The sequence below is a fragment of the Neoarius graeffei genome, chromosome 25 (genome assembly GCF_027579695.1).
Source record: "Neoarius graeffei isolate fNeoGra1 chromosome 25, fNeoGra1.pri, whole genome shotgun sequence".
Classification (NCBI taxonomy): Eukaryota; Metazoa; Chordata; class Actinopteri; order Siluriformes; family Ariidae; genus Neoarius; species Neoarius graeffei.
In genome coordinates, this window is record NC_083593.1 from 55,186,161 (window position 1) to 55,213,562 (window position 27,402).

Here is a 27,402-nt window from a genome sequence, read left to right on the forward strand (position 1 = left end):
TTTAACATGACACTATAGAGCTAAGACTCTAGAATTAGAGCAGATAATTACCGTATGATTACACACTAGCGCTGGATTGATGTGATGCTGCTATTGGTCGTCGCAGGCACTGTGGTGTATGGCGAGCCAATCACGGCCAGTCTTGGCACAGATGGCTCGCACTACTGGAGCAAAAACTGGGCCAAAGCTGCAGCATATGTGACCTCGCCACCCCTGAGTCCGGATCCCACTACACCCGACTATCTCAACTCCCTGCTGTCATGGTGAGAGCCTTTTCTCCTTTTTTTTTTTTGTTTGTTCTTGTTGACATTCATACTCAATCTTGACATACGGCCCGTTCTATAATTGCGGGTACATTTCAGGTGTTGACTCTGTTAGTCATCGTCAACTCTGTTATCGTCAAACTGGACAATCCATGAACAGAATCGACAATAACGGAGTCAACATTTATCCACCATTTTGTGTTTTAACTCCATATGCTAACCTCAAACTAGCTACCACACGGCATGGATAAGAACAGAACTTTATGGCTTTTAATCATATTGTTTTATTTTTTGTAAAAAATGAGTGAGAGATTCACTCCAATATCACAGTAACAGATTTGATGAATAATTAATCTACTGTTGGTGTAAAATCCTCAACGTTTTGTACAAATTAATGAGTGAAGAAACGGAACACACCTCACTGCCTTTCTGAAGTTTCCCACCAGAGGAAGTGACATCACTCGGTGCAGGTGTCATGCGTATTATTAAAAGTCTTTGTGCATTTTTTGTGGGTTTATAACCGAGCCAACAGAGTTGACAAGAACATTGGGAAGGATAAAAATATATTTTTTTATTACTGAAATTTCACATAAAACAGAAAATAGACATTCTATGCAGTTGACTTTATCACAGTTAATAGAATAAACCCCCCCAAAACAGACTGTTAGACCGTTTCACTTCCTGTTTATTGGAGTTGAATGGATGGATCAGGAGTTGAAGACAGCCGATAATGTGGGGGGAGGGGTGGGGGTCGTTTAGTTAATGTTTTATGGATAAATTGGGTCTAAAATGTACATCAAGCATCGCTACTGGTGAAAGTTTGTCATAATTTGCATTATTGTTCAAAACTGATTCAGTAAAGATTTCTTTTGTGGAAAATAACAAAAGGTTTATCTCAGAGACGCGAAATATACGCCGAATTCTAGAATGACCCATGTATTCCTGCTACACTTTTTTAGTCATAATTATAAAATAAGCATTGCCCAGTGCCAGTCTGGAACCACTGAAGAGTAAGTCTGGAAAAAGAAAAAAAAGCTGCAGAAAAAGGAAGAAAGTGAAGTCATGGATAGCACCGGGTTTAGAAATGGAACCCACCCTGTTACGGGACAGAAAAGATCCTCTTTCTGTGGCTCTGCAGCTTCTTTATGTTTCAGCATTCACACGGATTTCAACGTTTTGGAATATACACTGGGTGTGACTTTTTAAATTTCTGTTTTAGTCTGAGGTGAAACGCCGAGGAGCTGTCAGTAGATCCAGTTGTACGGTAGGGCTGCGTACCGGTACTGTGTACCGGTACTGTGTACCGGTACTGTACCATGAAAATCGATTCGGTACAGGTCCAAAATACTGGATCATGAAGTACCGGTACTGTACCGATATAAATTTACACCAAGTATCTGCTTATTTTGTGACTGAAGATGCATAAATCCTACCACAAAGACGAAAATTTAGCACTGGAAAAGACGTAAAATGCCACACTGAAACTTGAAATCAGAGCCATCTTTGATTTGAGATCCTCTCACCACAGTCTCACGAGACATTGCGAGAGCTTGGCTGATCCAGCGTTCTGACTGGTCAAAAAGACTCAAAAACAGGTCAGCCATTTTTCCTTTGCTGGCATTGGCAGTCTTTGCTGCTTTGTGTAATTTTGCCACGTAAGTTAAAGGCTGCGGACTGCGCGTAGTCTGTAGTACTCTAGTGTAGTCACTTCTCGCTGTGAGACAACTTATGACTTTTTGTCCCAAGTTAACTACCGTAAGTGTGAGACTGAGAGGGTGACTGAGAAGTGAGGTAGGAAACCTAGTTATGTTCGGGTTTTTTTTGAATAAAGATACTGACAAGTTGTCAACAGTTTATTAATGTTTCTGTCAATATTGAAGAAGTTCAGAAGAATTTGTCAAATTGTTCAGGTACAGGTCCGGACCTGTACCTAAACCTCTGTACCGGTACTTGTACCTGATGTTACGTTTAGGTACGCAGCCCTATTGTACGGTCTAATCTCTGTTAAAACTATCAGCTCAGGTAACACTAATCGGACAAAAACCAATCAGTTCAGACAAGTTTTTGAAGTACTGTTTATTTCCAACACACTTCTAATATTAAAACAACTGTTTTTTTTAATAGCACATGTAAATGTTGAGATGATGAAGTTTTCTGTAATGTTTATGAAAAGAGTCTCTAGTATCAGCTGTAAAGCTGTAATTAAGCTTTGTGACATCTTTTAGAACAGATCAGTTTAGTTTACTCTGCGGTTTCTTGGTGCCGTGAAAATTTGCGCTTTTTAAAGTCTTATTAACTTTAAGCGTGAGAAAACAAAACCTGAGGCAGAATTCAGAACGGAAACCAGACTCAAGAGGAAGCTGAGTTATGGGACGGCTCAGCAAAATTGGCTGTGTTCTTTGTGTGGGCGGGGCAAACTCTATCGCTATCTCTTGTCAATCATAGCAACACTAGACAATTGCGCCTGTCTGTGAGCTCACGTATCTAGAAGAGGGTAGAAAGCTCATGTGGTGCAGTATGAGCAGCAGTTTGAAGAAATGTAGCCGTCTTGGAGGAAGCATGTGCACCTGATGTGCACGTCCTCAGAAATGTAAATCCATGTCTCAGCTGTGATTGGTGCGCTTGGTAGCATTGCATTTCCTCCTACACATTTCCAGCTGCTTCTTCTTGTCCGCCATTTTTGAGTCAAGTTAAACATGAGGTGAACGAACATGTATCAAATCAAGGAGAGGGTAAAATATTAGAAATGCATTTCCTTGTCCATGTTCTTTAACAAAAGGAAAGAATTGGAAAATAAATATTGCGTTTTTTCCCTTCGTTTTTTATTATTATTATTATTATTTTCAAAAACATTGTGAATTGAATCAAATCATGAATTAGGTGAATCATTCCAGGCCTAAAATTAACTGTTCAAGATTTATTAGCTCCATCTCCAACATGATCCGCTCAGATTTAGTCACCATTGTTTGAAGAACATGAAGAAACTCGACACCGTATAAATGCTCACAGCGGCGTAGGGTACAGCGTCTGCTCTGCGTCGAGCCTAAACCAACCTTTAACCAGGTGAAGACCCTGGTTGGTAGCTGTTGTATGATTGGTGAGAGCTGGCTGGTGGACGGGATTGCACTGTCTCGCAAGATCAAATTACGGAGACAGTGAGGAAAAATAAACAAGTTGGCATGTTTACCGAGTTTCCTCCATCTCTGCGTGTCTCCAGTGGCGACCTCCAAGTGACGGGCAGCGCCCACTGCACCTTCAACACCGCGCAGAGAGCCGTGGGGAAAGACGACTTCACCCTCATCCCTGAGGGAACCAATGGCACAGAGGAGAGGATGTCCATCATCTGGGACAAGTGTGTGGTGAGTGGGAGATCCTGGAGAAAAAAAAATAGTGTTAAAATGTTCTCGAACAACAACAAACGACCCATAATGGATGCAGGGGATCATGACTGAGGCACCAGGAGAAGGTTTTTTTTTTTTTTTACTTTCTGAGTGAATCTGTAAAAACAGAGATGTACTTTTACTGTGTTACAGTCAGCTCCGTTTTTCCACCAGTTGTTTTTTCTTCTGATCATATAATGAATGATATATATATTTTATCATGCTCTTTTCCCTTCAGGTGTCTGGAAAGATGGATGAGAACCAGTTTGTGGCCGTGACTAGCACAAACGCAGCAAAGATCTTTAACTTGTACCCGCGTAAGGGCCGCATCGCTGTGGGATCAGACGCAGACCTGGTGCTGTGGGACCCCGACCTCACCAAGATCATCTCGGCCAAGAGCCACAATCTGGTGAGGTCAAAGCTTCGACGTTCGAAGAAATATTCGCATTTATCGAAATTGAGACGGAGAAGGAATTCATGGTTGCGTCGTCAGCGTAAATTGTTGCTAGTCTGAATCAATTGGACACCAGAGCATGATGGCTATCAAGTCACTTTTTAATTACAATAAAACGATATTCATTTTGTTTCTAACATTATATTATGACCAAGTCTGGTGTTATGGCCAGCAACGCTGGTTGCGACATTACTGGGGGCTCGTCCAGGATCTAGCTGAGAAGCAGCAAATTAGATGTGACTTTTAGTGAGTATATTTCATGGGTGATTGTTAACTGAGGGAGCTGTTCATCCCAGTCAGAGAAGCCTCTGGGTCGACACGGAGTTTACCACTTTATTATTTTAGTTTATTATTTTTGATGGTGGTCTTGACTTGGAATGTTTCAGGGTATTTGGTTTGCTGCGTACTCACGAGTTTAATGTTTAAAGGCGTCTGGTCGGGAAACCAGTCAAGGAAAGGAAAGGATGCCACCAATAGGTGGAAGGGTTAGTTACTTGATTAGCTAATCAATTCAGAGATTAGTCCATTTTAACAAAACCCTCATGTGCTCTCAGTTACTGCTTTTTGACCAATAGGGAACGGATTCTGTTCTGAGTCATGCACTAAATTTTGAACCGTTTGGAGCATTTTGACCAAAAATCAATTAGTAATCGCAGGTAATCAGTACGCACCACCATCTTGTGTCTACTGTTTGCTCCCATTGTGAATTGTGTAACGCCTTCCTCTCATGATGCAGCCTTGATAACAGTGGTTCTGCTCAAAACTGGTGAAAATGTGGGCTGGTTCATGAACTGGCACCAAGGGTCAAAGAATCCTGAATGGACTTGGTTCAAGAACCCGTTTCCTGTTGGTGGAAAAGGGGTATATACGGTGCAGTTCTTTAGGCAAGTGGAACACAGTCATGTCCGACAACATGAAGCCATGGCCTAAAGGTTCGAGAAGTAGCTTTGGGACCAAAAGGTCACCGATTTGAGTCCCTGGACCAGCAGGAATGGCTGAAGTGCCCTTGAGAAAAGGCACCTAACCTAATCCAGGCTGCTGTGGGAATGTTGTACGTCACTCTGGATAAGAGCATCTGAGAAATGCCATTAATGTAACATCTGACCACCATGTTCCAAATCTACTTCCAAATGAACTCTGCTGAGGAAACAATGAGACTCTGAATTGACTCACTGCAGGAAGTAAATCTCTCAGAACTCTTATGTTCTGAGAGATAAAGAGGAAATGATCTGTGGATGTGATGCGCAGTATGTTGTATCCGAGTTATAGTAATGTATTTATTTATATATGGAATAATGGACTCGTTCAGTGAGCGCTGTCTCCATGTTCTACAGTGGTAATGATTTATTTCGCTTTTTCCATTACTGTATTTGTGAACATTGAATGATCAGTATGTTTTCGGCCTGCACCCACCTCGGATAACTACTTCTTTTTTCTTCTTTTTTTTTTTTAAAGTTTGCTTAATTTTACAGACTGCAAACAAACCGAATTACTCGAAATTTTGCTTTGATTCAGACTAAGAAAATGGATTAATAGGAGTGAAGGCAGCCTTAAGGGGGGAAAAAGGTTCCATGTAGTAGGTTATAATAATAATAAAATAGTAGTCTCATCTCATCTCATTATCTCTAGCTGCTTTATCCTGTTCTACAGGGTCGCAGGCGAGCTGGAGCCTATCCCAGCTGACTACGGGCGAAAGGCGGGGTACACCCTGGACAAGTCGCCAGGTCATCACAGGGCTGACACATAGACACAGACAACCATTCACACTCACATTCACACCTACGCTCAATTTAGAGTCACCAGTTAACCTAACCTGCATGTCTTTGGACTGTGGGGGAAACCGGAGCACCCGGAGGAAACCCACGTGGACACGGGGAGAACATGCAAACTCCACACAGAAAGGCCCTCGCCGGCCACGGGGCTCGAACCCGGACCTTCTTGCTGTGAGGTGACAGCGCTAACCACTACACTACTGTGCTGCCTAATATAGTAGTAGTTGTAATAAATATACAGAGCACTTTTCATGCACATGATGGTGCAAAGTACTCTAAATCTAAAGTAAAAGAAGCCTGAGGAGATAAACACAAAATGTTTAAATATTTAAAATAAACTTTAAAACATAGTGTTTCCGAGTATAAAGCTAGAACCCTTAAAGGTCCCATGGCATGGTGGTTTGTTGATGCTTTAAACGGGCTCATGGAGGCTTCCGGATGTTATATCCGCAGCCTTTCTCGAAATGAACCCTCGGCACGTAAATATAGCCTCCTGGGAGAAAGCCCCATTTCAGCGCTTTTCCTAGTGCGTCGTTTTGCTAATGAGAAGCAGGAGGCGGGGAAGGGTAGAGGGTGGGGGTGTGCCATGGGGGGAGGGGGAGGGGCTTGACCAAGCTGCGCGCACACATACTCGCTGCTATCAGCGCCTGTAGCCACGCTGCTAAGACAAAACCCCGTTCTCTCTCGGACTCCTTTCGTAAACTCAATGTGACACAGAGAACAGAGAGTGAGGGTGTTCGGAGTGGTAGTTTACGAACGTATAATACCCTAGGCTTGAACACGCACTCCATAACCAAAGAGGATAGAAGCAGCAACATAGCGCTTATCCAACAGAAGACATGCATTGCGGAGCAATAGTCAAACATAAGCTCATAAGTTACAGTCAATTTCCAGACTAAACTCAGTTTAACAGAGCATGCTGCATGCTCTTTAGTTTTGTAACGCAGATTACCTGGCTAACTGCAGGAAGCGATTAGCTGCACAGCTAATGTAGCCATTGCTAGGCTAACGCACCAATTTTAAAACACGGCAAAACGACTTAACAGTTATACACTTACTTGTTCGGTGTTTGTGGCTGATGCGGCAGGGATGCTTGGTACGGACCCAGGCTTCAGTGACGGTTGATGTGCAAAACCTGCCCTGTACTGTCCCAAGTTGTGGAAACATTCCTCAGGAAAATGCTTCCGACAAACATACACCGTCTTAGGTAGACTCGACGGCGTATTATTGGAGTAAATAAAATTAAGCCACTGCGTCTTCAGGGGCTCTCCTGTCGGCAGTAAAAACGGACTCTTTTCTGTGTTGTCACATCCATGTACAGCGCAACTTCCATGTTTTGCTCGCTTAGGTGATGCCATGTTGTTGTGTCCTCTATGGTCTCCTCACTACAACTGGGCGGGGCAATCCATACAGTGGGTGGGAATCCAGGGGGGGGGCGTGGGGATCATCTCCCTTGCTGACGTAGTAAAGGGAAGAGCTTACCAACGCGCCGTTTTGACGCGCCATTCTCAAATGTTGGGCATAGTTTGGTTTACACATTATGAAATTTCTAGCCACTGGGGTGACTTAAGAAGGTCAGAGGAACTCATTTTAACGTTAAAAAACCTCAGAAAGTGAAAATTTCATGCCATGGGACCTTTAAACTATCTAAAAACATATTTATTTTTAATTTTTATTTATTTATTTATTTTTATAAAGCATGCCAAAAAAACTCGCGTCAGCGACACCAAATTTGGCCGACCTGACACAAAAAAACCATATAGGACTGTATTTCCAAAATGATCATGCTTGCTTCCACGGAACATGAGGTGTATTAGGTGCACTTAATAATGCCATCAGGTCATTCACGTCAGAATACAGAGTCTTTTGTGAACTGTTGGAGTTTTTATGGATTTTTTTTTGTTTAGTATGGACTGGAGCTGATTGGTCATGTTGTTCACCAGAGTCTGGGCGTGGAGCTCTGACTCATGGTTCAGCGCTGAGGTCATGCTCAAACGCTGCCCAAGTGTTGGATCATAACTCGACTGACTGTAACAGGACGTGTGTGTGTGTGTGTGTGTGTGAGAGAGAGCGCAAGAGAATTGGGCTAAATGCATACTGTTTGCTCATGAGCTATATCCTACAGCGCTGGTCAGAAGGTGTTGATTAATTTTCTAGAACTGCAGGACTATTCTGACAATATCAAAGGATTATATCAATGCACTCATTAGCTCATCCGGGTGTAGGCCAGGCTCGATGAGCTTATGTGATCATGTGTCATCTGGCCGGCCACAATTTACAAAAATCGCTACTCCTCCTACAGGATCGATCGGATTTTGGTCAAACTCAAATACGATGTTCCCCGGGTGGGTGTGCATAAAAGATGTCAAGATGGTGGCACCACCTGTCATATTTACAATTTTATGGGCGTCTGAAATTTTTGGGTAACTCGTCACATTAAACGCTACTCTTTGTAAACTGCTCAGATGTTTTCACTGAAACTCACCCAGAAGACTTTAAAGACAGATTCCAACAAGAATTGTTCACCAGGTGGCGCCACCTGCCATGGATGAGGCTACAGAGGGGTCATGTGCAATTTCACGAAAATCGCTACTCCTCCTACAGGAGTTATTGGATTTCGATTAAACTCGCATACAATGTTCCCCGGGTGGGTGTGCATAAAAGATGTCAAGATGGTGGCGCCACCTGTCAGATTTACAATTTTATAGGTGTTTTAAATTTTTGGGTGACTCGTCACATTAAATGCTACTCTTCATAAACTGCTGTGACGTTTTCAATGAAACTCATACAGAAGACTCTAAAGACAGGTTCCAACAAGAATTGTTCACCAGGTGGCGCCACCTGCCATGGACAAGGCTACACAGGGATCATATGCACTTTCACAAAAATGGCTACTCCTTCTACAGGATTGATCAGATTTCAAACTTGCACACAACAATAGTGGGCAGTACGAGCTACAGTCGCATTGAGGCTATTTTTATTATCTCTATGGACCCTTTTCACGTGACATCACGACAAACGCGGCCGCCATTTTGGACATGTACTACCAGTAGTTTACCACAGCCAACATTGAGGAACGGCAGTAAAGAAAGTGTTTATTTTCAGCAAGACTTCCATCATGCCACTATATTGTTGTGCACCTGGATGTAGTAACCATCAACAAACAAGGCAAGGGTTATCGTTTTATCAGATCCCGGTAGATGCTGACCGACGGAGAAGATGGATAGCGGCATACCAGTGCTTGTGTAGTGACCACTTTGTTGGAGGTAAGACGAATAAAATTAGCCAGAAAAGGCATTACATTGCTGTTAACATTCCATTCTAGTTTACTGTAATTATGATCTGGCAGCTATTTACACCGGATCCAGTGTAAATAGCTGCCGGAGCCAACGTCCGAGGTTCCGGAGCGCGCTCGCTCGCGGCCCGGCGGGAGCCAGCGCGCTCGCTCGCGGCCCGGCGGGAGCCAGCGCGCTCGCTCGCGGCCCGGCGGGAGCCAGCGCGCTCGCTCGCAGCCCGGCCGGAGCCAGCGCGTGCGCTCCGGAACCTCGGACGTTGGCTCCGGCAGCTATTTACACTGGATCCGGTGTAAATAGCTGCCAGATCATAATTACAGTAAACTAGTAAATACAGTTTTCTGCATCTCGCTCCTTTTTCTTTTATGTTTGTCGCCTTCCTCGCATTCAAACCGATTTGAGCCGAAGTCCACTACATGTCCAAAATGGCGGTCGCGTTTACGAAGGTCACGTGACTGAAAAGGGTCTATAGCAACAGCTCATTTATCAGGAATTGTACGACAGTCGATTGACACGCCACATGATCGATGACTAACAGTAAACGGATTCAAACGACATGCTGTTATTAAAGGTTATTTAATAATGACAAAAGTGTGTAATTGTTGGAAGGAGTCTCCATTGTCAGCGCTTTGTAACTTTGAGGTGTAACGTTGTTCGGTCACATGATGAGCTTTACTTCAAAAGAGAAACTGGGGAGGAGAGAGTGTTTAATAGCTGCTGTAATGTAAGTGTAACTGTGAATGAATGAAAAGTTTGACTTTATTATTTAATTATTAAATAAATGAAAAATTCTAATTGTTGGTGATGAGCTGTGGTGTAAAAGGAGTAAAACTCTTCTGATTAGAGGCCAGAGACTTTTGATCAGAGATCGAACTTAAATTTAACTACAAATGGATAAAAAAAGCAAGTGTTTGTGATATGTTTTATACAAATGCTCATGGATTTCATAATTTTTTTTTTTCCCGTTCGGTCAGGAAGGATACCATTCCATGAGGTACAGGAAAATTGGCGTGTGTATGTGTGTGTGTGTGTGTGTGTAAAAGAGAGCCCAGACTGACTTCATGCTGTTTTTGCCTCACTCGGGACGTACCATGCCATCATTCGCTGTGTGGCAGTAATATTTAGTGCGCTGGCCACACTGACTTCCACAACACACACCCTGCTGTCGTTCTTTCCTTTTCGCAAAATATCATAAACACAGAACCAACACAACACGTCGTTACGCATCACAACGTTACAAAGGATCAGTCATATTCGCACTAATGAAGGACATGCTTTCAGACCCATCGTTAGTTTAAAAGAACAAAGCCACTTGTTTAAGATGAACATGACATTGATGCCATGATTTTTCTCTTTTACCCTCATGACGTACTGTATTTTTTCCATATCAGTGGAAATTGCAGACTTTATTTATTTATTTATTTATTTAAATCAAGCACATGTTAATGGTCTCGTTCTTCACACTTATCAAACGCTAACACAGAAGAGGAAAGATTTCCCAAGATGGATCAGATGAACACAGGACGCTGATGACTGATGAGAGTTTGTGGTACAGTAGGAGGAAAAATATCTTGAGTTGGAGTCCTGGACTGGTTCAGCTCGAGAAAACCAGAACCACTTGTTGAAAATGCTGCAAAGACGAAGGAGAACAGGGACGAAATGGCGAGGGGCTGCCATAAGAGACAAGTTTATATATGTTATTGTGTGTGTGTGTGTGTGTGATATATATATCACTCTCTCTCTCACACACACACACACACACACACAAAAAAAAAAAAAAAAAATATATATATATATATATATATATATATATATATATATAAATATAAAATGAGAGAGAGAATATAGAAGATAAACTTCATATCTTCGCACCACTGTGTAATGTTCTTTATATTATATGGACACATCCACAAAAAAAAATACTCAAGTTAATGAAAACAATTTTAATTTTGAACGAGTTCACCATTTTCATAACGTGCATCTAGTCAGCGGGAAAACACTGGGAGTGACGTCATCGGAGTGAAATATCGGGAATTATTTTTTTTCGCTGTCCGATTTCCATCAAATCCTGTGCTCTGATTGTCTGGCGAGAGGGTCCTTATCCTACGATACGGACCCCGGTTACGGACCTCTGACAACTCGCTTGTTCACAACAACAACAAACATATTAGCAATTTTTTTCAACATTTATTTTCGCATTTCTCAGGAGAACAGCATTAATTTTACAGCATGGATGGCGATAACGACAGTGTTCACAGCGAAAGTGAGTTTTACTACCCTGAGGAAGAAGAAATAAAAGAATAAAATAAAAGAAATCATTTCAGGAGAAAGCTAAAAACCTGAAACTTGCTAACGCCGAGCCAAAACATGGCTGAATCCTGAATGACTCCTATTTGTATAAATAGGGGACTACATAGGCAGCAAAATGTAGTTGTTTCCCCTGCCATGGAAGTGCACTTGTATACCGAGGAGGAAGCCATTTGCATTACAGCCGTGAATGAGGATTCAAAATGGCGGCTCGCCTCGGCTCGGTTTTCCCTTTCGGGCACTCTTTTTTTCTGTTAGAATTTGGTAAAGAAAAAAAATATATATTATTTACCAGCTTAAGGTTGGCCCCTCCTAGAACTGCCACCTTATTGTGGTGGAGGGGTTTGTGTGCTTGAATGATCCTAGGAGCTATGTTGTCAGGGGCATTATGCCCCTGTCAGGATTTCCCAAGGCAGACAGGTCCTAGGTGACAGGTCAGACCAAGAGCAGTTCACCAAAACCCCTATGGAGAAAAAATCCAGGACCGTGACATCGCCCGGTATGATGCAGCCGGGGCCCCACCCTGGAGCCAGGCCCAGGGTTGGGGCTCGTATGCGAGCACTTGGTGGCCGGGCCTTTGCCCATGGGGCCCGGCCAGGCTCAGCCCGAAGAGGTGACGTGGGCCCGACCTCCTGTGGGTTCACCACCCACAGAGGTAGCAGTAGGGGATTGGTGCAGTGTGGATTGGGTGGCAGTCGAAGGCAGGGGCCTCGACGACCTGATCCCTGGACACAGCGGCTGGCTGTTGGGACATGGAATGTCACTTTGCTGGGGGGGAAAGAGCCTGAGCTTGTGCGGGAGGTTGAGAGGTACTGGCTAGAGATAGTCGGGCTCACCTCCACGCACAGCTTGGGCTCTGGAACCCAGCTCCTCGAGAGGGGCTGGACTCTCCACTTCTCTGGAGTTGCCCATGGTGAGCGGTGGTGGGCTGGTGTGGGCTTGCTTATAGCTCCCCAGCTCAGCTGCCATGTGTTGAAGTTTACCCCAGTGAACAAGAGGGTCGCCTCTCTGCGCCTTCGGATTGGGGAGAGGGCTCTTGCTGTTGTTTGTGCCTACAGGCCAAATAGCAGTATAGAGTATCCGGCCTTCTTGGAGTCCCTCGGAGAGGTACTGAGGGGTGCTCAGACTGGGGACTCCATTGTGCTACTGGGGGACTTCAATGCTCATGTGGGCGATGACAGTGACACCTGGAGGGGCGTGGTTGGGAGGAATGGCCTCCCCGATCTGAACCCGAGTGGTGTTTTGTTATTGGACTTCTGTGCTAGTCACGGTTTGTCCATAATGAACACCATGTTCGAGCATAGGGGTGTCCATCAGTGCACGTGGCACCAGGACACCTTAGGTCGGAGGTCGATGATCGACTTTGTAGTCGTTTCATCTGATCTCCGGCCCTATGTCTTGGACACTCGGGTGAAGAGAGGGGCTGAGCTGTCAACTGATCACCACCTGGTGGTGAGTTGGATCCGCTGGCGGAGGAGGAAGCTGGACAGACCTGGCAGGCCCAAACGTATGGTGAGGGTCTGCTGGGAACGTCTGGCCGAGCACTCTGTTGGGGAGGTCTTTAACTCCCACCTCTGGGAGAGCTTTTCCCAGCTTCTGAGGGAGGCGGGGGACATTGAGTCTGAGTGGACCATGTTCTCTACCTCCATTGTGGACGCAGCTGTTCGGAACTGTGGCCGCAAGGTCTCCGGTGCCTGTCGTGCCGGCAATCCCTGAACCCGGTGGTGGACACCGGAAGTAAGGGATGCCATCAAGCTGAAGAAGGAGTCCTATCGGGCCATGTTGACCTCCGGGACTCCTGAGGCAGCTGACGGGTATCGGCAGGCCAGGCATGCTGCAGCTCGGGCAGTTGCGGAGGCAAAAACTCGGAACTGGGAGGAGTTCGGGGAGGCCATGGAGGACTATCGGTCGGCCTCGAAGAAATTCTGGCAAACCATCCGGCGCCTCAGGAGGGGGAAGCAGTACTCTGCCAACACTGTTTACAGTGCGGGTGGGGAGCTGTTGACCTCGACTGGGGACATTGTCGGGCGGTGGAAGGAATACTTTGAGGATCTCCTCAATCCCACCATCATGTCTTCCACTGAGGAGACTGAGGCTGATGACTCAGAGGTGGACTTGTCCATTACCCAAGCCGAAGTCACTGAGGTGGTTTGCAAGCTCCTCGTGGCAAGGCACCGGGGGTGGATGAGATCTGCCCTGAGTATCTCAAGTCTCTGGATGTTGTGGGGCTATCTTGGTTGACACGCCTCTGCAACATCGCGTGGCGGTCGGGGACAGTGCCTCTGGAGTGGCAGACTGGGGTGGTGGTCCCTCTTTTTAAGAAAGGGGACCGGAGAGTGTGCTCCAATTAGAGGGGAATCACACTTCTCAGCCTCCCAGGGAAGGTTTACTCCAGGGTACTGGAGAGGAGAATTCGACCAATAGTCGAACCTCAGATCCAGGAGGAACAATGCGGTTTTTGTCCTGGTCGTGGAACACTGGACCAGCTCTATACCCTTCATAGGGTGCTCGAGGGTTCATGGGAGTTTGCCCAACCAGTCCACATGTGCTTTGTGGATCTGGAGAAGGCATTCGACCGTGTCCCCCATGGTATTCTGTGGGGGGTGCTTCGGGAGTATGGGGTTCGGGGCTCTTTGCTAAGGGCTGTCCAGTCCCTGTATGAACGGAGCAGGAGTCTGGTTCGCATTGCCGGCAGTAAGTCAGACCTGTTCCCAGTGCATGTTGGACTCCGGCAGGGCTGCCCTTTGTCACCGGTTCTGTTCATAATTTTTATGGACAGAATTTCTAGGCGCAGACAGGGGCTGGAAGGAATCCTGTTTGGGAACCACAGGATTTCATCTCTGCTTTTTGCGGATGATGTTGTCCTGTTGGCTTCTTCAAACCAGGACCTTCAGCATGCACTGGGGCGGTTTGCAGTCGAGTGTGAAGTGGCTGGGATGAGAATCAGCACCTCCAAGTCCGAGGCCATGGTTCTCGACCGGAAAAGGGTGGCTTGCCCTCTCCAGGTTGGTGGAGAAGTCCTGCCTCAAGTGGAGGAGTTTAAGTATCTCGGGATCTTGTTCATGAGTGAGGGAAGGATGGAGCGTGAGATCGACAGGCGGATCGGTGCAGCCTCCACAGTGATGCGGTCGCTTTACCGGTCTGTCGTGGTGAAGAAGGAGCTGAGCCAAAAGGCGAAGCTCTCAATTTACCGGTCGATCTACGTTCCGACTCTCACCTATGGTCATGAGCTTTGGGTAATGACCGAAAGAACAAGATCGCGGATACAAGCGGCCGAAATGAGTTTCCTTCGCAGGGTGGCTGGGTGCTCCCTTAGGGTGAGAAGCACAGTCACTCGGGAGGAGCTCGGAGTAGAGCCGCTGCTCCTCCACATCGAGAGGAATCAGCTGAGGTGGCTCGGGCATCTTTTTCGGATGCCTCCTGGACGCCTCCCTGGGGAGGTGTTCCAGGCATGTCCCCCCGGGAGGAGGCCCCGGGGAAGACCCAGGACACGCTGGAGGGACTATGTCTCTCGGCTGGCCTGGGAACGCCTCGGTGTTCTTCCCGAGGAGCTGGCCGAGGTGTCTGGGGAAAGGGAAGTTTGGGCTTCCATGCTTAGACTGCTGCCTCCGCGACCCAGTCCCGGATAAGCGGCAGAAGACGAGACGAGAGCTTAAGGTTGGTCCGTATGGTGAAATACCGTGACCTCGGCCTTAAATCCTGACCTCGGCCCAGAGGGCCTCGCTCAGTACTTTCAAGACCTCGGTCACGGTATTTCACCATACGGACCTCCCAGCTGGTCAATAACATATGTATTATACATACAGGACACTTTTTCAATGGAATAAAAACGTGTTCTATTCCCTTCTAGCAGGTTTCATTCATTTGGTTTGATAGCATGCAATATTGTTAGCATATCGCTTATCCTACGTGTATTACGTCACTCTACCCAATGGAGAATGAGCGTTGAATATGGTTTACAATATTGCATGCTTGTCAAGACAACATGACATCACACGTCAGAGATGTAAAATTTCCACACTAGCGAGCGACTGGGACAATTTGTAAATAAACAAACATGGCCACCAGGTTTGCTTCGTTAAATACAGAAGATTTTGAGAGAATTTTGAAAGAGAAAGACGTGTTGAACACCTGAAAGGAATGTGTATGTATAATAATAATAATAATAATAATAATAATATTGTCTGGCTTTTTTTCGTGGTCTATCAGATATATTCCATTCAGCTACTCGTTTTTGACTCGTTCAGTATTATGCTCACTGAATGGAATATATCTGATTTACCACAAAAAAAAGCCAAACAATATTATTGAAATGTGTCACTCAGATCCGCAATGGATTTCGTATGAAAAATGAGTTTTTCAACACAAGAAGATAAACTTCATATCTTCAAGCCGTGTGATTTTCTTTTTATTATATCGACACATTCACAAACAAAAAGTCCCCAAATTTATCAAAACAATTCATCGATTTCCTCACAAGTGACAGATAGAGATTTATGTCACAGTTTTGGTTCGCCATATCCCAGATGGAACTTGGATGAAAAATACCAGTGGTGTATTTCCCAGTAAAACATTTGGGTCTATATAATATACATATGGTACATTATAGCTGGGTGATGTGATATGATATTATATCACAATACACAGTTATCATGAGTATCATATACCATAATCAAGTATCATTAATGCTTTGCTAATCTTTATATTTAAAAGAAATCAACTTTTTATATTTTTATATTTCAATATTTATTATCAAATTGTAAATATTAAAATGATTATTAGTATTAAATAGTATACTGTATATGTAAAATCGACTGCTTTGACGTATGTGTGTGTGTGTGTGTGTGTGTGTGTGTGTGTGTGTGTGTGTTCCTGCCCCTGGTATGTAGGCGGTAGAGTACAACATCTTCGAGGGCATGGAAGTGCGTGGAGCTCCGTTGGTGGTGATTAGTCAGGGAAAGATCGTACTGGAGGATGGAACCCTGCACACCACCGAGGGCTCGGGACGCTACGTGACCCGGAAACCCTTCCCTGATTATGTCTACAAGAGGATAAAAGCCCGCAGCAGGGTAAGAAACAGATCTTCTGTACACTCTCTCTATATAAAGACACAGTTCTAGTTTTTTGTGCTTAAAATACTGTACATGGTTACCATAGTCACCATATTCCCATCCTTTACCTTTACCGAGAGATTAATCCCGAGACAGTGGGCCTCGTTTATCATCATTTAATCAGTTTGTACCTTGTGTAAATGTTTTATTTTATAGTTGTGTGTAAATGTTGTTGCCAATCAGCCGAAAAATACTCAGCATGTTGTTCACATCATAGTTGATTTCCATTTGGCCACGCCCATAAAATGATGAGTAAATGATGAAAGGGTGTCTTTCCACATATTTTTTTTTTTCAAGCAGGATTCTGGGGAGCGCTTCGTGTGGGGAAAAAAAAAAGTGCTTTTGTGCTGTGCTACACGTCGGTTTTGTTTCCATGACAACAATGTTTTTAAAAATGTCAACGCTCTAACCACCGTATGATTGGTTACCTGAAAAGGAGCTACAGTGACGACTCCAGCGCCTTTACGAAAAGCTCAGAGAAAAAGACGCCGGGTGTAGAGCTTTTTCTCTAAGCAGCCGCATACCATACAGTGCCAGTCGCGCTCTTGGGAACAATTGAAAAACGACAGACGCTCAGAAAAAAAAAAAACCACTACGTGGACACTTAACTCATGTGTCTTGTATAATAGTAAATCTTCCAGTAATGCAGCTCAGCCACTGCAGTGTGTCGGCTTCTCATTTTATCAGGTGCCAATACTTTTGTCCAAATGGAATGACTGGTCGATCTGAAACTTAATCAAGGTTCGTATCACTGAGTCTCCTAATATAGAAATTTGTACAAATTCAGGAGCAAAATGTAACATCCAAACATTTTTACCAGCTGTTTTTTTTTTTCAATTAATTTTTTAATTTTTTTAAGAAATTTTGAAACTTTTAAAATTCTGCTCTCTCAATTCTTCACCGATTTTTAATTCTTTTTGGCAGGAAGGTCAGTCTGCCTGGGGTGCATATGGTTTCTACCCAAATTTGCATAATTGCTATTAATAATGAAGATATGGAGTAATTAATCAATCCCTAACGAGCAGTTTCCACACAAATTGCTTCTTCTCCCTCAGTTCTTCACTGCTTTTGATTCTTTCTGGTATGAAGGTAGGGGTACCTAGGGTGCATATAACTTCTACCCAGATTTGCTTCATTACAATTATTAATGAAGTTATGGACTAATTAAGCCTTAATGAGCAGTTCAACAAAAATCGCTTCTTCTCGGTCAATTCCTCGCCGTTTTGGATTCGTTCTGGTAAATAGGTCGGGATTCCTAGGGTGGATATCGCTTCTATATATAGCTTGTATAGAGTGTATATAGCTCACAACATTTATTGTGCAAGGTGGCCCACTTTAGATCGTTCCTTCTGGACTAAACGGGGCCGGAGTGAGCTACGCCGTCATTGATGGTCTTGTTCCTCTTATCACACAGCGATTTCCCAATTACAGTTTTGTATTAGTTAAAGAATGACCCATCATACTTTTTATCCATGTACAGTTACATTTCCTGTTGTGGAACATCCATAAAACAGCTCTAAACCGTGGATCCCACACAGAACTGAAGTTCTGAATTCACTGGAGACTCCTTACATCAACGTTAAATAAACATCTAATTACAGAAAACTTCATACATTTCAACGCATCTGTTTATCTGCACTGTCCACCGTACAAGTCCCCGTGAACAACGAGCTGTTGCTATGGAAACGATACTGTATTATAATGAGTGCTTTAATATAAACATGTAATTTGTGGCCGCACTGCTGTCTGAGCTGCTGCTTCAGAAATGTATTTCTGAGGAAACGGATTAGAAAGTTCAGCAGTGTTGTGATTTATACGGATATAAATAAGGATTTTATTTGAGGTTTGTGTGTGTTCTGCAGCTGGCAGAGCTGAGGGGCGTTCCTCGCGGCCTGTATGACGGGCCGGTGTGTGAGGTCACCGTGACTCCCAAGGCTGTTACTCCTGCTTCTTCAGCCAAAACATCTCCAGCCAAGCAGCAAGGACAGCCTGTCAGGAACCTGCACCAGTCTGGATTCAGCCTCTCTGGTGAGTCTAGAACCGACAACTTTAGTCAATCTTTCTGTTTAGTGTTCGTAGCTCTGGGGAATCCTTAAGTTATATGCCCAACCTTATAATAGTGTGGGGTTTTGTGTTTTTTTTTAATCAGAGAGCATACCAAGTAGAAACCATTCAAGAACCTAAAAACCCTTAACTGTTCAAAACACACTTGAGGAACCTTAACGTGGGGTCACGTTGAAAAAACGAAGCGGTAGCAGCAGAGCGTAACAACACACTCCGACCATAATAATTCATTGTTGTAAACTGTCTTCTTGTAATTTCAGAAGTCCCGCCCCATAAGAATCTAACCGCTTTGATTGGTCAAAACAGCTGAAACATTCCTAAGATACACTCAACTGACATCAAAGAGCTTTGAGTTATAATCAAAGTTGAAACAAGTTCAAATTGAACTTCTCTGCTCCTACATCATTACTGTAACGCTAGCGGTGTGAACTGTTCCATTGCCATAGCAACCATAGCAAACAATCAAAAATCTGCCGCTCCTACCACCGGGCAGTGTGATCCCTGCTGAAGAGTAGAGAAACTGTGGGGTCTTATGATGCTAGAGCCACAGTATTTTATCTAGAACCCAATGGGAGAACCTTTAAATGTTCTACCTAGGACCAGACAACAAACAGAGATGATTTCAAGTATAACACTTTTTTTCACAAAATATTTTCTGAAAATGTTCCAGGAGATGAAAAAGGGTTCAATCTCGAACCATCTGGGGAATCTTTCAAGGTTCTATTTAGAACCTTATAACAGAGGATTCCCTGTGGATGAGAGGCTTCTGTTCTGAGGGTTCTAACACTGACAAATAAACCTATGTATTCTCTAAAAGTATCCTTACTCATGGGGAAGCCATGGCCAAATGGTTAGAGAAACAGCTTTGGGACCAAAAGGTCACAGGCTCAATTGCTCTTGAGCAAGGCACCAAACCCCCAACTGCTCCAGCAAGTGTGGTGGCCTACCTTGTGTCTGATTAGCCAAAGAAAAACTGATGATGCGATTATCAGTTTGAGCAAGAACCCAACCATCACCATCCTTACTTACTAATACACTTTTAGAAAAATTAAAAAAAAAAAAAGGATAACTCTAGAACCCTTTAGGGGACATTTTTAAATGTGTACATATAACCTTAAAACAGAACACTTCATTAGGCCTATGAGGCATTTAGGAAGCCCAGAAGACCTTCACCTTTTGAAGAACTTTAGAAGGACCCTTTATTTCTAAAAGTGCAACATTTTCCTCTGTGGAGAAAAAACACTTAAAGCTACGATGTAGAACCCATCAAGAGAGTGCTTTTCTTTAAAACTTTTTTAGAAACTTAGAACTGTTAACCATCCGAATCTGTTCAAAGAACCCTTGAAGAACATTGTACTAAAATTGTATGAATGGAACGAGATGATGAGAGAATGCAAGTTTCTTGTCTATGCTCCAAGTAAGCCTTGAACGTGGTCGATTCTGTAGAAAACCATAAAACAGTGTTTGGTTTTTATCAGAAAGGCTTCCAAGTGAAGCTGATTTAGACACTTGGACCTGTTAACCGTCCAAGAAAACCTTTAAAGAATGCCTTTTTTTTTGGAGGAATATGCAGTATTAATGCATGATTATTCACTGCAACTCCACTATAACGAACTCCTTGGTGGACGTCCAAATAGTTTGTTATACCGAAAAGTTCGTTATACTGAGATGGACCCACTTGTCACACCAAACTCGTGTTATATTTGAAATTTTAGGCGCAATTTCTCCTTCCGAGTCTCTATCGCATTTCACTGACTGAGTTAAAGGATCACGAACGGAGATGATTGATTTCTTCCTCTGTTATGGAAATGATGGAGGTTACTGGTGTATCGTATCGTGTCAGTGTCCAAACACTGACTCGTTCTGTTTTCTAAATCTTCACCATTCAGTTCATTCATGTGTCGCAAATCACCGATGATGTCATTTATGTCATGCTGCGGGGCTGGGCGGGGGGGAGATAACCACATCACTGGTACTCTTTAACTAGTTGTTAAGTTTAGCGGTATCAGCAGTCATTTCATCCTTTTATTAATCCTTTGATCACCGTTCTCGATAATTTGTTAGTGATCGATACCTAAGTAACACTCGTTAAGCCTTTGTTTTATGGCGTGAGCACATGTTGTTAACTCAGCTGCGGATTTGGAAGAGGAGCGCATGGCTCAGTAAGCAGGCACATTACAAGACGGATGTAATTGCAGGAAGAGTGTTTATTTACAAACAGGCAGGCAAATGGGTCAAAAACATAAGACAAAGGCAGGGTCGTGAAACGGGCAATGATCACACGAGGCACAAACAGAATGGCAGAGGCAAAGACACAAATTTGGGCAGAGTCCAAATACACAAAACAAAGTCCAAACCAGAAAGGCAATACAGAGATACAAAGGCTTGGTAATGTGAGACACCAGGTATAGCACGTATACTTCAAATCTGTGTATTTAGAGAGTTCTTCTAAGCGCACGCTGTGATTGCATTCTAATCTGGAACAGGTACACGATACTGTAATTAGTCCTAATGGTGCTGCACGTGGACCTGACAGTGATTTTTTTTTTTTTCTTTTTTTTTGAAGACTCCAACTCATTTGTTATTAAGGTGGGGGACACGAACTTAGTTCTTTATATGCGAAAGTTCATTGTAAAGTTTGAGAATTTGTTATAGTGGGGTTGCAGTGTAATAATAAATAATAATAACTGACTGCAGTAGGAACCCTTAAAGGTTCTGTGTAAATGATGCATGGTACATCTTTAACTATTCTGAAGTAAGAGTGTAATTTCGTTTGTCTGTACTTACAGTTAGGTCCATACAATGGTGCTTGAAAGTTTGTGAACCCTTTAGAATTTCCTACATTTCTGCATAAATATGATCTAAAACATCATCATATTTTCACACAAGTCCTAAAAGTAGATAAAGAGAACCAAGTTAAACAAATGAGACAAAAATATTATACTTGGTCACTTATTTATTGAGGAAAATGATCCAATATTACATATCTGTGAGTGGCAAAAGTATGTGAACCTCTAGGATTAGCAGTTAATTTGAAGGTGAAATTAGAGTCAGGTGTTTTCATTCAATGGGATGACAATCAGGTGTGAGTGGGCACCCTGTTTTATTTAAAGAACAGGGATCTATCAAAGTCTGATCTTCACAACACGTTTGTGGAAGTGTATCATGACACGAACAAAGGAGATTTCTGGGGACCTCAGAAAAAGCGTTGTTGATGCTCATCAGGCTGGAAAAGGTTACAAAACAATCTCTAAAGAGTTTGGACTCCACCAATCCACAGTCAGACAGATTGTGTACAAATGGAGGATATTCAAGACCATTGTTACCCTCCCCAGGAGTGGTCGACCAACAAAGATCACTCCATGAGCAAGGTGTGTAATAGTCGGCGAGGTCACAAAGGACCCCAAGGTAACTTCTAAGCAACTGAAGACCTCTCTCACATTAACATTAGCCAATGTTCATCAGTCCACCATCAGGAGAACACTGAACAACAATGGTGTGCATGGCAGGGTTGCAAGGAGAAAGCCACTGCTCTCCAAAAAGAACATTGCTGCTCATCTGCAGTTTGCTAAAGATCATGTGGACAAGCCAGAAGGCTACTGGAAAATGTTTTGTGGACAAATGAGATCAAAATAGAACTTTTTGGTTTCAGTGAGAAGCGTTATGTTTAGAGAAAGGAAAGCACTGCATTCCAACATAAGAACCTTATCCCTTCTGTGAAACATGGTGGTGGTAGTATCATGGTTTGGGCCTGTTTTGCTGCATCTGGGCCAGGATGGTTTGCCATCATTGTTGGAACAAGGAATTCTGAATTATACCAGCGAATTCTAAAGGGAAATGTCAGGACATCTGTCCATGAACTGAATCTCAAGAGAAGGTGAGTCATGCAGCAAGACAGCAATCCTAAGCATACAAGTCGTTCTACCAAAGAATAGTTAAAGAAGAATAAAGTTAATGTTTTGGAATGGCCAAGTCAAAGTCCTGACCTTAATCCAATCGAAATGTTGTGGAAGGACCTGAAGTAAGCAGTTCATGTGAGGAAACCCACCAACATCCCAGAGTTGAAGCTGTTCTGTATGGAGGAACGGGCTAAAATTCCTCCAAGCCGGTGTGCAGGACTGATCAACAGTTACCACAAATGTTTAGTTGCAGTTATTGCTGCACAAGGGGGTCACACCAGATACTGAACGCAAAGGTTCACATACTTTTGCCACTCACAGATATGTAATATTGGATCATTTTCCTCAATAAATAAATGACCAAGTATAATATTTTTATCTCATTTGTTTAACTGGGTTCTCTTTATCTACTTTTAGGACTTGTGTGAAAATCCGATGATGTTTTAGGTCATATTTATGCAGAAATATAGAAAATTCTAAAGGGTTCACAAACTTTCAAGCACCACTGTATATATTTGGACACTGACACAAATTTTCTTTTTTTACCTGTTTACTGAAACATATTCAAGTTATAGTTATATAATGGACATGGACACAAAGTCCAGACTTTCAGCTTTCATTTGAGGGTATCCACATTAAAATTGGATGAAGGGTTTAGGAGTTTCAGCTCCTTAACATGTGCCACCCTGTTTTTAAAGGGACCAAAAGTAATTGGACAATTGACTCAAAGGCTATTTCATGGGCAGGTGTGGGCAATTCCTTCATTATATCATTCTCAATTAAGCAGATAAAAGGCCTGGAGTTGATTTGAGGTGTGGTGCTTGCATTTGGAAGATTTTGCTGTGAAAAAACATGCGGTCAAAGGAGCTCTCCATGCAGGTGAAACAAGCCATCCTTAAGCTGCGAAAACAGAAAAAACCCATCCGAGAAATTGCTACAATATTAGGAGTGGCAAAATCTACAGTTTGGTACATCCTGAGAAAGAAAGAAAGCACTGGTGAACTCATCAATGCAAAAAGACCTGGACGCCCACAGAAGACAACAGTGGTGGATGATCGCAGAATAATTTCCATGGTGAAGAGAAACCCCTTCACAACAGCCAACCAAGTGAACAACACTCTCCAGGAGGTAGGCGTATCAATATCCAAATCTACCATAAAGAGAAGACTGCATGAAAGTAAATACAGAGGGTTCACTGCACGGTGCAAGCCAGTCATAAGCCTCAAGAATAAAAAGGCTAGATTGGACTTTGCTAAAAAAACATCTAAAACAGCCAGCACAGTTCTGGAAGAACATTCTTTGGACAGATGAAACCAAGATCAACCTCTACCAGAATGATGGAAAGAAAAAAGTATGGCAAAGGCGTGGTACAGCTCATGATCCAAAGCATACCACATCATCTGTAAAACACGGCGGAGGCAGTGTGATGGCTTGGGCATGCATGGCTGCCAGTGGCACTGGGTCACTAGTGTTTATTGATGATGTGACACAGGACGGAAGCAGCCGGATGAATTGTGAGGTATTCAGAGACATACTGTGTGCTCAAATCCAGCCAAACTGATTGGTCGGCGTTTCATAATACAGATGGACAATGACCCAAAACATAAAGCCAAAGCAACCCAGGAGTTTATTAAAGCAAAGAAGTGGAATATTCTTGAATGGCCAAGTCAGTCACCTGATCTCAACCCAATTGAGCATGCATTTCACTTGTTAAAGACTAAACTTCAGACAGAAAGGCCCACAAACTGAAAACCGCTGCAGTAAAGGCCTGGCAGAGCATTTAAAAGGAGGAAACATAGCGTCTGGTGATGTCCATGAGTTCAAGACTTCAGGCAGTCATTGCCAACAAAGGGTTTTCAACCAAGTATTAGAAATGAACATTTTATTTACAATTATTTAATTTGTCCAATTACTTTTGAGCCCCTGAAATGAAGGGATTGTGTTTAAAAATGCTTTAGTTCCTCACATTTTTATGCAATCATTTTGTTCACCCCACTGCATACATGTCAACCTATACGGAATGTCGGTATTTTATACGGATTTGATTCAATAAACGTAGTATATGGGCATATAAATAAAGTTATATGGATTCTTTAAAAAAACTTCAATATTTATTTAGAGCTATAATCAATTCCCACAATGATAAAAGAGCGCATAACATTTACAAACGTACTGTACACCACAGACAGCCAGTAAAGAGTCTTATGAAATCGCGTGTTATCTTGTGGTAGCGAGACTCCGTTCCACTTTTGATCATGCGCACACCACATTGCGAGAATCCTGCCAACCATGAAGTCATAGACATAAACATAGACGCCGCATTCTGCGTAGAATCATACGTCATCCTCGCCGCCATATTGGATGTGGCAAAGTGGAGATTCTTCAACCGTCTCTGGTATAGCGTCTAGACAGTAGCCGAGAATAAAGATGCCTCATTCATGTGCTGCATTTAACTGTACCAACAGGTTTACCGTCCAAACGAGATCACATGGGATTACCTTTCACAGGTGAGACTGGAAAAATACTTTTCATTGTATTTGGTCATTATAACGTAATTTTACGAACAGATTTTCCTGACTTTGTGGCTAATATGAAGTCTCGTGCATAATAGCCGCTCGGTGAAACCTGTCTCCAAACAACGAAGTATTTCCTTCGTAACTACACTGATAACACTGTGTTTTTGTCAAACATTGGAGCTTTGTATTCATTCTGAAGGTTTATTGTTATTGAATAAAAAGTAACTGGGATATATCATTGTTAATTATCATTCAAATTTTAGGTAAATTATTTTAATTTGCATCTTATACGGATTTTATAAGGGAAATACGGATTTTGGAGGTTGGTTATACAGGTTTGATTGACCAAAGGCTGACATGTATGCCACTGAATTAAAGCTGAAAGTCTGAACTTCAACTGCATCTGAATTGTTTTGTTCAAAATTCATTGTAGTAATGTACAGAACCAAAATTAGAAAAATGTTGTCTCTGTCCACATATTTATGGACCTAACTGTATATATCATAAAAATCCATGTAGAACTCTAGAACCATTATCAATTCAACCCTTAAAGAACCAGTTTTTATTACAGCATTTGTGGAAGAAAGAGAACTCTCTGAAATATTTATAAGAATGTCCGCCAGCTTTAAAAGCCATGTCCTGGATTACAGAGTCGCAGAGGTCGAAGACTGAAACAATAACAGGATGCGTTGATGTGATGTCGTTCGTGATATGGTCTGGAACACAATAACAGTTCACAGTTCATGAGAGAAACATCATGACGTCGGTCTTTGCTCCCGTTTTCTTCTTCGCAGGTGCTCAGGTTGACGATAACGTTCCACGTCGCAGCACTCAGCGCATTGTGGCACCCCCTGGTGGCAGGGCTAATATCACCAGCCTGGGTTAGAGCTCTCGGCTCCCTGCAGGAGATCAGAGGGCCGGGGGGTGTTTACAAGTGGAGGTGTTTCCCATACCAACATGAGGTCCAGTGTCGAGACTCTCCACTCCCGAACCCTACCAACCCTCCTTTAATCTCATAGTCCCTTACTTTTACCCTGTTTTTCCTTCCTTGCCCCAAACCCTGATCCCTCTCCTTGAGGAAATTTAGCGGAAAAAAAAAGTATTTGCCTCATGTGAAGATAAACAGAAAAAAACAGAAAATAATTAACACTCCATATTTGAGCACCTTGACTGTATGATTGATTTATCATTTTTTATACTGTATTTTTACCTATCGTGTGTCATTTTATATTTTTTCCCCTTTATTTAACACCTTTTTTTTTTTTATTGGAGGGATCCAGATAAAAGGTGAAGCAGTTATTGTTTATCATGATGACTTTATTTAACAAGGTGAGTGGCATGTAGAGTCCTAGCTTTGAACACATCCAGTGACCATAAAGGTGTTCTTTTTTTTTTTCTGTAAGCACATCTAGGATTGTTAATATTCATTGCATAATTGGCGAAATGAAGTTAAAGTGAGAGCCAAAGTGTATTTCAGCCATTTTTTTTTTTTTTGTAGCATGCAAGTTGTTAACTCGTATAAGCCGTGAGCAGAAATGGAAAACGTTGACTTATTGATTTGATTTGTTATAAATTTCAAAAATAACATCAGCACGTTTAATCCAGCTGCAGTACGAGAGACATTAAACTCTGTAATAACCGCATTAATAATCTGAATAAATAAAAATCCGGATGAAGAGCCGCTTTAATGCTTCAGGAGTGATTTGTGATTGGTAGTCGATCAACTGTGTGCTGTTTAGTCATCTTGAAATTAATGGAGGATATTGAGGACGTTTCTGGCGTGTTGGGGTTAATCCGGGTCAGGAGCGCACATCTGGAAGATGCAGAAGGAGAATTAGAAAATTGCAGATAGGGATGTTGTAGTTTTTAAGGTTTGCATTGTTGGAGTTGTTTTATATTTGTGTAAAATGTGACTATTGGGATTCGAACTTCCACCATTCCACCACATAAAGCGAGATTTCGGAGCCTAATTCTTGGCTGGTTATTATGATTTATGATTGTGCTTCACTTTTCACTGAAATTAGTGTTTTTCTTTTTTCCTTTTAAATAATTTTCAATTCTGCCAATACGTTCTGTAGTACTGACTGTGATCATACAGATACGGCATTTTTACATCGATGGGAATAAAAACGTAATATCGTTCCAATAATTTAGATATCTAACCTCACATTTAGCTTTATGCCTCTACGCCTAAAGTAACAGATGTGTACTGATGATCAGGCTGTAGATGTAGAGTAGCCGAAGTAAACCGATGCAAAGGTGCCAGATTTTTCTTCTCAACCCCTTATTCCACAAACAAGTTGGAGATTGTGTGTCGCAGTGCCATGACAGGGGGGTCAGTGC

The 27,402-nt window shown here is 42.8% G+C and overlaps 1 protein-coding gene across 2 annotated transcripts in view; it reads left to right on the forward strand.

Moving 5' to 3' along the window:
• Window positions 1–26,740, forward strand: part of dpysl2b (dihydropyrimidinase like 2b) — a 53,409-nt gene extending 26,669 nt beyond the window's left edge. For both annotated transcript variants that reach the window (XM_060908730.1, XM_060908732.1), the window contains exons 9-14: window positions 107–263; window positions 3,481–3,622; window positions 3,882–4,052; window positions 16,359–16,538; window positions 18,443–18,608; window positions 25,854–26,740. In XM_060908730.1, the coding sequence (XP_060764713.1) occupies window positions 107–263; window positions 3,481–3,622; window positions 3,882–4,052; window positions 16,359–16,538; window positions 18,443–18,608; window positions 25,854–25,945 (908 nt within the window). In that variant the 3' untranslated portion in view covers window positions 25,946–26,740. The remainder of the gene's footprint in view (window positions 1–106; window positions 264–3,480; window positions 3,623–3,881; window positions 4,053–16,358; window positions 16,539–18,442; window positions 18,609–25,853) is intronic.
• The last annotated feature ends 662 nt before the right edge of the window (window positions 26,741–27,402 follow it).